The sequence below is a fragment of the Ranitomeya imitator genome, unplaced genomic scaffold (genome assembly GCF_032444005.1).
Source record: "Ranitomeya imitator isolate aRanImi1 unplaced genomic scaffold, aRanImi1.pri SCAFFOLD_313, whole genome shotgun sequence".
Lineage (NCBI taxonomy): Eukaryota > Metazoa > Chordata > Amphibia > Anura > Dendrobatidae > Ranitomeya > Ranitomeya imitator.
In genome coordinates, this window is record NW_027193963.1 from 252,157 (window position 1) to 266,599 (window position 14,443).

The window sequence follows — 14,443 nt, forward strand, 5'->3', positions numbered from 1 at the left end:
CACGTGGTATCCAAACTGGCGCATTATGAAGAATATACAGTATTTTTGGCATCAAAATCATTTTAATAAGATTCACCCTACCTACCACAGATAAATGCAGTTTAAGCCAAGCATCCGCTTTCGCTTTAAGAACACCTAAGATTGGAGTCAGATTTCTATGTATATACTCAGTGACCGGCATAGATACCCATATTCCAAGGTACTTAAATTGGCTAGTCACCTCCAGTCGCCCATCCTCCAGTGGCTCCCCACCATCATCATCCACCTTAAACAAGACAGACTTACTCCAGTTTATCCTAAGTCCCGACACCGATCCGAAACGCTCAATAATCCCAATGGCTCCCTCCAAGGACGTACCCGGGTCAGCCAGAAATAGCAGAATGTCATCCGCATACAACGCCACCCTTTCTTCAATCATCCCATATTTAAACCCAGTCACCTCATCAGATCGTCGAAGCTTAGCAGCCAGTGGTTCCACATCCAGAGCAAACAAAAGAGGAGAGAGCGGACACCCCTGTCTCGTCCCTTTAGCCAGTTGTATGGTCTGTGATAACTCCCCATTTACCCTAACCCTAGCCATCGGCATCGAGTACATCATAGTAACATAGTAACATAGTTAGTAAGGCCGAAAAAAGACATTTGTCCATCCAGTTCAGCCTATATTCCATCATAATAAATCCCCAGATCTACATCCTTCTACAGAACCTAATAATTGTATGATACAATATTGCTCTGCTCCAGGAACACATCCAGGCCTCTCTTGAACCCCTCGACTGAGTTCGCCATCACCACCTCCTCAGGCAAGCAATTCCAGATTCTCACTGCCCTAACAGTAAAGAATCCTCTTCTATGTTGGTGGAAAAACCTTCTCTCCTCCAGACGCAAAGAATGCCCCCTTGTGCCCGTCACCTTCCTTGGTATAAACAGATCCTCAGCGAGATATTTGTATTGTCCCCTTATATACTTATACATGGTTATTAGATCGCCCCTCAGTCGTCTTTTTTCTAGACTAAATAATCCTAACTTCGCTAATCTATCTGGGTATTGTAGTTCTCCCATCCCCTTTATTAATTTTGTTGCCCTCCTTTGTACTCTCTCTAGTTCCATTATATCCTTCCTGAGCACCGGTGCCCAAAACTGGACACAGTACTCCATGTGCGGTCTAACTAGGGATTTGTACAGAGGCAGTATAATGCTCTCATCATGTGTATCCAGACCTCTTTTAATGCACCCCATGATCCTGTTTGCCTTGGCAGCTGCTGCCTGGCACTGGCCGCTCCAGGTAAGTTTATCATTAACTAGGATCCCCAAGTCCTTCTCCCTGTCAGATTTACCCAGTGGTTTCCCATTCAGTGTGTAATGGTGATATTGATTCCCTCTTCCCATGTGTATAACCTTACATTTATCATTGTTAAACCTCATCTGCCACCTTTCAGCCCAAGTTTCCAACTTATCCAGATCCATCTGTAGCAGAATACTATCTTCTCTTGTATTAACTGCTTTACATAGTTTTGTATCATCTGCAAATATCGATATTTTACTGTGTAAACCTTCTACCAGATCATTAATGAATATGTTGAAGAGAACAGGTCCCAATACTGACCCCTGCGGTACCCCACTGGTCACAGCGACCCAGTTAGAGACTATACCATTTATAACCACCCTCTGCTTTCTATCACTAAGCCAGTTACTAACCCATTTACATACATTTTCCCCCAGACCAAGCATTCTCATTTTGTGTACCAACCTCTTGTGCGGCACGGTATCAAACGCTTTGGAAAAATCGAGATATACCAAGTCCAATGACTCACCGTGGTCCAGCCTATAGCTTACCTCTTCATAAAAACTGATTAGATTGGTTTGACAGGAGCGATTTCTCATAAACCCATGCTGATATGGAGTTAAACAGTTATTCTCATTGAGCTAATCCAGAATAACATCCCTCAGAAACCCTTCAAATATTTTACCAACAATAGAGGTTAGACTTACTGGCCTATAATTTCCAGGTTCACTTTTAGAGCCCTTTTTGAATATTGGCACCACATTTGCTATGCGCCAATCCTGCGACACAGACCCTGTCGCTATAGAGTCCCTAAAAATAAGAAATAATGGTTTATCTATTACATTACTTAGTTCTCTTAGTACTCGTGGGTGTATGCCATCCGGACCCGGAGATTTATCTATTTTAATCTTATTTAGCCGGTTTCGCACCTCTTCTTGGGTTAGATTGGTGACCCTTAATATAGGGTTTTCATTGTTTCTTGGGATTTCACCTAGCATTTCATTTTCCACCGTGAATACCGTGGAGAAGAAGGTGTTTAATATGTTAGCTTTTTCCTCGTCATCTACAACCATTCTTTCCTCACTATTTTTCAAGGGGCCTACATTTTCAGTTTTTATTCTTTCACTATTGATATAGTTGAAGAACTGTTTGGGATTAGTTTTACTCTTCTTAGCAATGTGCTTCTCTGTTTCCTTTTTGGCAGCTTTAATTAGTTTTTTTAGATAAAGTATTTTTCTCCCTATAGTTTTTTAGAGCTTCAATGGTGCCATCCTACTTTAGTAGTGCAAATGCTTCCTTTTTACTGTTAATTGCCTGTCTTACTTCTTTGTTTAGCCACATTGGGTTTTTCCCATTTCTAGTCCTTTTATTCCCACAAGGTATAAACCGCTTACACTGCCTATTTAGGATGTTCTTAAACATTTCCCATTTATTATCTGTATTCTTATTTCTGAGGATATTGTCCCAGTCTACCAGATTAAGGGCATCTCTAAGCTGTTCAAACTTTGCCTTCCTAAAGTTCAATGTTTTTGTGACTCCCTGACAAGTCCCCCTAGTGAAAGACAGGTGAAACTGTACAATATTGTGGTCGCTATTTCCTAAATGCCCAACCACCTGCAGATTTGTTATTCTGTCAGGTCTATTAGATAGTATTAGGTCTAAAAGTGCTGCTCCTCTGGTTGGATTCTGCACCAATTGTGAAAGATAATTTTTCTTGGTTATTAGCAGAAACCTGTTGCCTTTATGGGTTTCACAGGTTTCTGTTTCCCAGTTAATATCCGGGTAGTTAAAGTCCCCCATAACCAGGACCTCATTATGGGTTGCAGCTTCATCTATCTGCTTTAGAAGTAGACTTTCCATGGTTTCTGTTATATTTGGGGGTTTGTAACAGACCCCAATGAGAATTTTGTTACCATTTTTCCCTCCATGAATTTCGACCCATATGGACTCGACATCCTCATTTCCTTCGCTAATATCCTCCCTTAAAGTGGACTTTAGACAAGACTTTACATAGAGACAAACCCCTCCTCCTCTCCGATTTTTACGATCCTTTCTAAACAGACTGTAACCCTGTAAGTTAACTGCCCAGTCATAGCTTTCATCTAACCATGTCTCGGTTATTCCCACTATGTCAAAGTTACCTGTAGATATTTCTGCTTCTAGTTCTTCCATCTTGTTTGTCAGGCTTCTGGCGTTTGCGAGCATGCAGTTTAGAGGATTTTGTTTTGTTCCAATCTCCTTGCTGTGGATTGTTTTAGAAATGTTCTTACCTCCCTTCTGAGTATGTTTTCCTGGGTCTTCTTTGTTCGAGTCTAATGTTTTTCTTCCCGTCCCCTCTTCTTCTAGTTTAACGCCCTCCTGATGAGTGTAGCGAGTCTTCTGGCGAATGTGTGTTTCCCAGGTTTGTTGAGGTGTAGTCCGTCTCTGGCGAGGAGTCCATCGTACAAGTAATTCACACCGTGGTCCAGGAATCCGAATCCTTGTTGTCTGCACCATCGTCTTAGCCAGTTGTTTGCATCAAGGATCCTGTTCCATCTCCTGGTGCCATGCCCGTCTACTGGAAGGATAGAAGAAAAAACTACCTGTGCATCCAGTTCCTTTACTTTCTTCCCCAACTCTTCAAAGTCCTTGCAGATTGTCGGTAGGTCCTTCCTTGCCGTGTCATTGGTGCCAACATGTATCAGAAGAAATGGGTGGACGTCCTTGGAGCTGAAGAGCTTTGGTATCCTATCGGTCACATCCTTGATCATCGCACCTGGAAGGCAGCATACTTCTCTTGCAGTTATGTCCGGTCTGCAGATGGCTGCTTCGGTGCCTCTCAGTAGTGAGTCTCCCACCACCACCACTCTTCGTTGCTTCTTGGCTGTACTTTTTGCTGTCACTTGTTGCTGTGTGCCCTTTTCTTTTTTGCTTGCTGGTATTGCTTCATCCTTAGGTGTGCCATCTTCATCCTCTACAAAGATTTGATATCGGTTCTTCAGTTGTGTGGTTGGTGATTTCTCCATGGTCTTCTTGCTTCTTTTGGTCACATGCTTTCACTCATCTGCTTTTGGAGGTTCTCTGACACTTTTTTAACCTTCTGTGACCAGTAGAGATGCTTCTGTTCTGTCTAGAAAGTCTTCATTCTCTTTGATGAGTTTCAAAGTTGCTATTCTTTCTTCAAGACCCCGCACCTTTTCTTCTAAAAGGGCCACTAGTCTACACTTCTGGCAGGTGAAATTGGATTCTTCTTCTGGTCGATCTGTGAACATGTAGCAGATGCTGCAGCTCACCATGTAGGTTGTCACATCTGCCATGTTGCTCCTAGATCCTGCTGACTTGCTGTGTGTTTTCCTTCTTGTGTAATCTACTCAGCCAAGCTCTCTTGCAATAATGTCCTACAGGCAAAAATTTGGTGATGCTTTCCAAGCAGCTGGTCCCGGCTGTACCCAACGATCTTCTAGCTTAGGGAGACTCTTCGCTTTTCCCAGAAGGCACCTGGAATATGCAAATTAGCCTCCTCAAGCTTGAATCCCTGGTTTCAAATCAGTCGAATCCAGGATATGAACTGCGGTCCAAACCCCATACTCCGGAGCACCTGCCAGAGATATCCCCACTCCACACTATCGAACGCCTTATGAGCGTCTAAAGATGCAATAACTCTCTGGCCACAGTTGTCGGATCTGAGTTGCAAATTCATATACAGCCTTCGTAAGTTGATCGCAGTGGACCGATCAGGCATAAAGCCGGACTGGTCTGAGTGCACCAGGCCGGAAATAACACTTGTCAACCTCATCGCCAACACCTTAGCCAGAAGTTTAACGTCTGTAGTAAGCAAGGAGATTGGCCGATATGAATCCGGCTGTGTCGGGTCCTTCCCCTCCTTAGGAATCACCACTATTATGGCCTCCCGCATAGATGCCGGTAGACGACCGCCACTCCTAGCCTCCTCCAGAAGTACCCTTAATTTAGGGATCAGCACTTCCCCAAAGTTTTTATAAATTTCAGCAGGAAATCCATCTACGCCAGGTGCCTTCCCATTAGCCATAGACTGCAGTGCCCGACCCAATTCCTCCTCCGTAATGGGAGCTTCCAAATCTTCTCTATCTATGTCACTCAGCCTTGGGAGCTCCAATTCCTCAAGGAACGCCACCATGTCCTCCACCGACCCATCTACCTGAGAGGAATATAGGTCCGCATAAAAATCCGCACAAAAGGCCAAAATCTCTGAAGTCTCAGAGACAGCCACACCGCTCCCCGATACCAAAGAATGAACAAAGGAAGTGTTTCTCTGGGCAGAAGCCACCATCGATAGCAAATGACCCACAGATTCGCCATCCTGGTAAAAAGCCAGATTCATGAATTCCCTCTTCCTTTCAGCCTTGCCGAGCAATACCTCCTCCAACTGACTCTGAGCTGCCTTTAGCCTCCTCCCAGCTTCCGGAGTACCCGCTATTACCATCTCATCCTCGGCTATTCTCAGCCCTTCAACCGCCAACCTCTCTGTCTCTCTTGATTTCCTCTTACACCTGCTAATATCCCTGAACAGCAGTCCCCTCAAGTACGCCTTCATGGCTTCCCACACAGTAAGAACATCTACACTTCCCTCGTTGATCTCAAAAAATTCCACCAACTCCTTCTTTATCTTTTCCAAGTCCATACTGTGTAGCCAATTAGGGTGAATCTTCCACTCCTTCCTGCTCCCGATCCGTGTCCCCACCAGCCGAAATTCCACCTCAACTGGACTATGGTCTGAAAGAGCCCTAGGCAAATATCTCACCTCCCCTACCATCGTGTCCAGTAAACAGTTACCCAGCGCCAAGTCAATCCTAGACAAAGTACCATGAGCTGGCGAGTAGCATGAGTACGTCCTTTCCCCAATATGTCTAACTCTCCATAAATCAATCATACCTACTTCCCGGACATAGGTCCCAAACATAGTGATATGTCCCCCTGTTCTATTCTGGGGATTTTTGTTTTTATCCCAAAAGTCATCACAGATATTATTAAGGTCGCCAATAATTAGAGATGGTAACGGTCCCCAACGCTCTACCCTCTCCAGCACCTCTCTTATCTTCTTACTTGAGTATGGGGGCGGAATATACATTGCCGCTATACACATCAACACTCCATTTATTTTACATTTCACCACCACATACTGACCATCCACATCCTCTTTTACCATTACCTCCTCATACTGCACCCCCGCAGGTATTAACACAGACACACCCCTAGAATACGTCGAGAAAGTAGAATGATACGCCCTCTGTATCCAGCGCCTATTCAATACGTTTACCCTCTCCCGCACTAAATGTGTCTCCAGCAGACATATCATTGAGACCTTCTGTTCTCGGACATACTGCAGACTTGCCGCCCGCCGTGTTTTATCCGCCAGACCTCTCACATTCCAACTCAATATTTTAATACAATCTCCCATAATGTGGCTCATCATTTCTTAAAGTATCCAATTTCCCAAGTATGAGCTGCCCCAACCCTCCCACCTCCCCTGCCCCCTCCCAACTTGCCCCCCTAACCCCCCCAATATAACGCATTCTTCCTCTCATCAAGAGTGGGGCTCCACTGCCCACTGCGAACACTCTCCCTTACTTAACCCTCTCCATTCGCGTCCCGCTGCCATAGCAATCACAATTGCCCCCCCAACTTTCACTTTATTATTCATTTCAACTTATATTAACATATAGAAAAAGTACCAAACCAGTTCACAGTACCCAGCATAACCCTCCTCCCCCGTACTTAGTAGTTGGTACTGTCCCCTCCGGCCATTCCTTCAATATGGCCCAGCAAAACCCCCAACAGTTGCTCAACTCTTTAACCATTGCTAACTATCGACAGAGAAAACAAATCCCAATTGGATCTCGCCGAAATGTCAGTCGCCCATTCCCTTAAGTTTTTTCTCATGAGTATCAAGCCACTGGGTAGCGTCCTCCGGCGTCAAGAAAAAGTGGGTCTTATTAAAAGCCACCAGTCTCAGCTTGGCAGGAAACATCACTGAGTACTGCACTCCCAGCTCCCTCAGTCGCCGCTTGACTCCAGTAAACTTCATCCGCTGTTTCTGAACCGCAGCGGAATAATCCAGATAAATGGCGATTTTCTGACCTCCAGCCGTCAGATCCTCCATCTCTCTAGCCTTTCTAAGGATAATGTCTCTGTCTCTGTAATTGAGTATTTTAGCAAGCATGGTACGGGGATTCGCTCCTGGGGCAGGGGGCTGCGGCGGGACCCTATGAGCCCGTTCAACAGCAAAAACTTTAGTCAACACTGTGTTCCCAATCTTCTCCAGCAGCCAGTTCTCCACAAACTCAGTGGGATTTCTCCCCTCAGTCTTTTCAGGCAGCCCCACTATACGTATATTATTTCTTCTGGATCTATTTTCCAGATCCTCATTTTTAGCAGCGAGCTCGGCTATTGCTTGGGCGAACTTCTTTTCAGCTTTTTGTAGCTTAACTATGTGATCTTCTGCCGTGCTCACCCTCTCCTCCACCACTCCTATATGTTTGTCCATTTTCTGCAGAGCCGCATTAATCTGTGCCGTGTCCCCTTTAACTTCCTGCATCTGCTGGGCCAAGGAGTTCAGGGATTGCTGACATGAAGAGATCAGGGTGATTACATCCCTAAGGGTCGGCTCCTCTCCCTGTGATATGGCTTCAGGTCCCCCACTAGCCCCAGCCATGCTGCCTCTCTCCTTCCCCCTCTGTACCTCATGCTGCTCAGCCTTGCTTGCTTCCTCCTCCTCCTGGTCAGCTCCAGCTCCAGCTCCTGGTTCTGCCTCCTCAGCAGCCTCCACTCTGGCATACTGCTGCAGCTTTGCGGCCACCTCCATGCGCCGCTGACATGCGGCGTTCTCCTTCTCGGCGTCCTCCCTAGCATTGGCACCATCTTGGCCGGCTCCTGCATCGCTGGTGCCAGCGTCTTTCTGCCGCCTCCTGGTCATCGCTGCCGACTCCGGACCCGCCGCTCCGCACCGCTGCACTCTCCGGACCTTCAGCCAGCCGGATTTAGGTGAGTTTACCCGAAAATCGGGGTTAAAGCAGGATTTTTGTCCTTCTGGCAGCAGGAGCACTCTTCCCTGCTTCCACTCACATGGCCAGCTAGGACACGCCCCCCATTTGTTATATTATTTATCTAGGATTTATTATTTTTTGGTGATCCCTGGTGTTGTGTATGTATCTTTTCTTCCTTTTCATTACTCTGGTTTGACATACTCCAGGTGGATCCCAGTCTTTTGATAATACGATGGTGCCCTCCATCCCTGTTTTCTTCTGTACAAATGGAGGACCAACAACAGTAATGGACGACCAACAAAGATTTTACTCCAGGAGCAATTCATATAGTGGTCCATGAGGTCCAGCATCAAATTCAGGTGTGACTCCAGTTTGGCCCAAATGGGCTCATGCCCAGACCCCAGAATATGATGCGGGCCATCACTATAGTGTGAGCTCAGTGGCCCAAAGTCATTTAAACCTTTCAATAACGCCCCTTCAGTGCCCGTTTTTGTTACAGTTTTATAACTTTTGTAGCTGTTTTATGCGTATTCACATCAGGGCACCTAACTGCATTGTATTTTATTATTGTTATTTTTTTCATTAACCCCTTCCCGACCTTTGACGCACCGTATGCATCATGAAAACCTGTGCCATTCCGACCTGTGACGCAGCATATGCGTCATGGCAGGATTGGGCTCCTGGAGGCCGAGTGAAAGGGTTAACTGTAATTTCACCTGGCCTGCAGGGACACGGGGAGTTGTACTTTAGCCCAAGGGGGCTTCAACCCCCCCCCTCCCCCCCCCCCCCCCCCCCCCCGTGGCTACGGTTGCTCTGATTGGCTGTTGAAAGTGACCTTTCACTTTCAATCAGAGCGATAGTAATATTTCACCAATGAAAATTGGTGAAATATTACAATCCACCCATGGCTGGAGATCGTGATCTGACCCCCCCACCGCCACCGATCTCCTCCCCTCCGGTCCTCCGTCCTGTCATCTACTGTCCCCCGCTCCCCTCCGATCTCCTGTCCGCCCCACCCCCCGCTGTCCGCTCCCCTCCCGCTGTCCGATCACCCCTCCCCCCCCCCTCATACTTACCGACCTGGGCCCCTCCCGGTGTCCGTCCGTGTGTTCGATGGGCGCCGCCATCTTCCAAATGCGCCCGCCGAATCTGCCGGCAGATTCGTTACAGGTACATTTTGATCACTGTGTAAAAAAAATAATAAATAAACCCCCCTTTATCACCCCCATGGATAGGGACAATAATAAAATAAAGAAAACATTTTTTTTTTCCTTTGCCCCACTAGGGTTAGGGTTAGGGTTGGTTCACACTGCGTCTAAGCAGTCCATTAGATGGACTACGTTACACCGTGTTTATGCCACGGTCCGTTACGGCCGCCATAGACAGCAATGTCGGATGCATCACTAGCGTCATTGAGTGACGGACCCGGAAACGCGGGCTGCAGCGTTTCCGGGTCCGTGTCTGCTAGTGCAGATAGAGCTAGCAGATGCTCTATCTGCGCTAGCGCAATGCAAACATTGGCACTTGCGCTAGCAGCCCGTTAGTGTATGTGCTGAACGGGCTGCTGCTAGCGCAGTGTGAACCTGGCCTTAGGGTTACGGCTAGAATTAGGGTTAGAATTAGGCTATGTGCACACGGTGCAGATTTGGCTGCAGATCCGCAGCGGATTGGCCGCTGCGGATTCGTAGCAGTTTTCCATCAGGTTTACAGTACCATGTAAACCTATGGAAAACCAAATCCGCTGTGCCCATGGTGCGGAAAGTACCGCGCGGGAACGCTGTGTTGTATTTTCCGCAGCATGTCAATTCTTTGTGTGGATTCCGCAGCGTTTTACACCTGTTCCTCAATAGGAATCCACAGGTGAAATCCACACAAAAAACACTGGAAATCAGCGGTAAATCCGCAGGTAAAATGCAGTGCCTTTTACCTGCGGATTTTAAAAAAAAAAAAAATTTTTTCAAAAAAAAATCTCACACGAATCCGCTACGTGGGCACATAGCCTTAGGGTTAGGGTTGGAATTAGGGCTAAGGTTGGAAATAGGGTTAAGATTAGGCTGTGGTTAGGGTTGTGGTTAGGGGTGTGTTGTGGTTAGGGTTGGGATTAGGGTTAGGATTAGGGTTGGGATTAGGGTTAGAGGTGTGTTGTGGTTAGGGTTGGGATTAGGGTTAGGATTAGGGTTGGGATTAGGGTTAGGGGTGTGTTGGGGTTAGGGTTGTGGTTAGGGGTGTGTTGGGGTTAGGGTTGTGATTAGGGTTATGGCTACAGTTGGGATTAGGGTTAGGGGTGTGTTGGGGTTAGTGTTAGAATTGAGGGGTTTCCACTGTTTAGGCACATCAGGGGTCTCCAAACGCAACATGGCGCCACCATTGATTCCAGTCAATCTTGCATTCAAAAAGTCAAATGGTTTTCCCTCCCTTCCGAGCCCCGACGTGCGCCCAAACAGTGGTTTACCCCCACACATGGGGTACCAGCATACTCAGAAAAAACTGGGCAACAATTATTGGGGTCCAATTGCTCCTGTTACCCTTATGAAAATAAAAAATTGCTTGCTAAAACAATTTTTGAGGAAAGAAAAATGATTTTTTATTTTCACGGCTCTGCGTTGTAAACTTCTGTGAAGCACTTGGGGGTTCAAAGTGCTCACCACATATCTAGATAAGATCCTTGGGGTCTAGTTTCCAAAGTAGGGTCACTTGTGGGGGGTTTCTACTGTTTAGGCACATCAGGGGCTCTGCAAACGCAACGTGACGCCCGCAGACCATTACATCAAGGCTGCATTTCAAAAGTCACTACTTCCCTTCCGAGCCCAGACGTGTGCCCAAACAGTGGTTTACCCCCACATATGGGGTATCAGTGTACTCAGGACATACTCGCCAACAACTATTGGGGTCCAATTTCTCCTGTTACCCTTGTGAAAATAAAAAAATGCTTGCTAAAACATCATTTTTGAGAAAGAAACATGATTTTTTATTTTCACGGCTCTGCGCTGTAAACGTCTGTGAAGCACTTGGGGGTTCAAAGTGCTCACCACATATCTAGATAAGTTCCTTGGGGGGTCTAGTTTCCAAAGTAGGGTCACTTGTGGGGGGTTTCTACTGTTTAGGCACATCAGGGGCTCTGCAAACGCAACATGACGCCCACAAACCATTCCATCAAAGTCTGCATTTCAAAAGTCACTACTTCCCTTCCGAGCCCCGACGTGTGCCCAAACAGTGGTTTACCCCCACATATGGGGTATCACCGTACTCAGGACAAACTCGGCAACAACTATTGGGGTCCAATTTCTCCTGTTACCCTTGTGAAAATAAAAAATTGCTTGCTAAAACATCATTTTTGAGGAAAGAAACATGATTTTTTATTTTCACGGCTCTGTGTTGTAAACTTCTGTGAAGCACTTGGGGGTTCAAAGTGCTCACCACATATCTAGATAAGTTCCTTGGGGAGTCTAGTTTCCAAAGTGGGGTCATTTGTGGGGGGGTTCTACTGTTTAGGCACATCAGGGGCTCTGCAAACGCAACGTGTCGACCGCAGACCATTCCATCAAAGTCTGCATTTCAAAAGTCACTACTTCCCTTCTGAGCCCCAACGTGTGCCCAAACAGTGGTTTACCCCCACATATGGGGTATCAGCGTACTCAGGACAAACTGGACAACAACTTTTGGGGTCCAATTTCTCTTGTTACTCTTGTGAAAATAAAAATTGTGGGCTACAAAATAATTTTTGAGGAAAGAAAAATGATTTTTTATTTTCACGGCTCTGCGTTATAAACTTCTGTGAAGCACTTGAGGGTTTAAAGTGGTCACCGCACATCTAGATTAGTTCCTTGGGAGGTCTAGTTTCCAAAATGGGGTTACATGTGGGGAAGCTCCAATGTTTAGGCAAACAGGGGCTCTCCAAACGCAACATGGTGTCAGCTAACGATTGGAGCTAATTTTTCATTCAAAAAGTCAAATGGCGCTCCTTCCCTTCCGAGCCCTGCCGTGTGCCCAAACAGTGGTTACCCCTACATGTGAGGTATCAGTGTACTCAGGAGAAATTGCCCAACACATTTTAGGATCCATTTTATCCTGTTACCCATGTGAAAATGAAAAAAATTGAGGCTAAAAGAATTTTTTCGTGAAAAAAAAGTACTTTTTCATTTTTATGGATCAATTTGTGAAGCACCTGGGGGATCAACGTGCTCACTATCCATCTAGATAAGCTCCTTGGGGGGTCTAGTTTCCAAAATGGGGTCAAATTTGGGGGAGCTTTAATGTTTAGGCACACAGGGGCTCTCCAAACGCGACATGGTGTCCGCTAAAGATTGGAGCCAATTTTTCATTGAAAAAGTCAAATGGCGCTCCTTCCCTTCCGAGCCCTGTCGTGCGCCCAAACAGTGGTTCCCCCCCACATATGGGGCATCGGTGTAATCAGGAAAAATTGTACAATAACTTTTGGTGTCCAGTTTCTCTTTTTACCCTTGGGAAAATAAAAAAATTGTTGCTAAAACATAATTTTTGTGACTAAAAAGTTAAATGTTCATTTTTTCCTTCCATGTTGCTTCTGCTGCTGTGAAGCACCTGAAGGGTTAATAAACTTCTTGAATGTGGTTTTGAGCACCTTGAGGGGTGCAGTTTTTAGAATGGTGTCACTTTTGGGTATTTTCAGCCATATAGACCCCTCAAACTGATGGTTTTGTAAATTTTGCTGTAAAAATGAGAAATCGCTGGTCAAATTTTAACCCTTATAACTTCCAAGCAAAAAAAAAATTTGGTTCCAAAATTGTGCTGATGTAAAGTAGACATGTGGGTAATGTTATTTATTAACTATTTTGTGTCACATAACTCTCTCGTTTAACAGAATAAAAATTCAAAATTTGAAAATTGCAAAATTTTCAAAATTGTAGCCAAATTTCCATTTTTTTCACGAATAAACGCAAAAATTATCGACCTAAATTTACCACTAACATGAAGCCCAATATGTCACAAAAAACAATCTCAGAACTGCTAGGATTCGTTGAAGCGTTCCTGAGTTATTACCTCATAAAGGGACAGTGGTCAGAATTATAAAAGACGGCCAGGTCATTAAGGTCAAAATAGGCTGGGTCATGAAGGGGTAAAGAAAGAAAAGAAATTGCCAAATAAGAAACCAACTTCAGCATCGGATTATCTCCAGTAATTGTAATTTTTCCATAAGATTTTCGGTATGTTTTTATATTGGTTCATCTTTTTTTCTACTCAGGGTCTTGCACTGAATAATCCTGTCCGTTAGTTCTTTTAATGTCAAATAATTTTACTGGTTCACCCACCAAGGATGGATAGAGAGAAGAAGAAGATGGAGGAGAGGATAATAAACCTCACCCTGGAGATAATCTTCCATCTTACTGGAGAGGTGAGAGGCTCTGGTGTCATCACATGACCTCATTATCTATGGGAATAACAGGATATGACCGGAGAGGTGAGAGGTTCTGATGTCATCGCATGACCTCATTATCTATGGGAATAACAGGATATGACCGGAGAGGAGAGAGGCTCTGATGTCATCACATGACCTCATTATCTATGGGAATAACGGGATATGACCGGAGAGGTGAGAGGCTCTGATGTCATCACATGACCTCATTATCTATGGGAATAACGGGATATGACCGGAGAGGTGAGAGGTTCTGATGTCATCACATGACCTCATTATCTATGGGAATAACGGGATATGACCGGAGAGATGAGAGGCTCTGATGTCATCACATGACCTCATTATCTATGGGAATAACGGGATATGACCGGAGAGGTGAGAGGCTCTGATGTCATCACATGACCTCATTATCTATGGGAATAACGGGATATGACCGGAGAGGTGAGAGGTTCTGATGTCATCACATGACCTCATTATCTATGGGAATAACGGGATATGACCGGAGAGGTGAGAGGCTCTGATGTCATCACATGACCTCATTATCTATGGGAATAACGGGATATGACCGGAGAGGTGAGAGGCTCTGATATCATCACATGAGCTCATTATCTACGGGAATAACGGGATATGACCGGAGAGGTGAGAGGCTCTGATATCATCACATGAGCTCATTATCTACGGGAATAACGGGATATGACCGGAGAGGTGAGAGGCTCTGATGTCATCACATGACCTCATTATCTATGGGAATAACGGGATATGACCGGA

The 14,443-nt window shown here is 45.5% G+C and overlaps 1 protein-coding gene across 3 annotated transcripts in view; it reads left to right on the forward strand.

The window, feature by feature from the left end:
* Nucleotides 1-14,443, forward strand: part of LOC138654454 (gastrula zinc finger protein XlCGF66.1-like) — a 257,585-nt gene that overhangs the window by 223,538 nt on the left and 19,604 nt on the right. For all 3 annotated transcript variants that reach the window (XM_069743448.1, XM_069743451.1, XM_069743449.1), the window contains exon 2: nt 13,505-13,654. In XM_069743448.1, coding sequence (XP_069599549.1) covers nt 13,577-13,654 — 78 coding nt within the window. In that variant the 5' untranslated portion in view covers nt 13,505-13,576. The remainder of the gene's footprint in view (nt 1-13,504; nt 13,655-14,443) is intronic.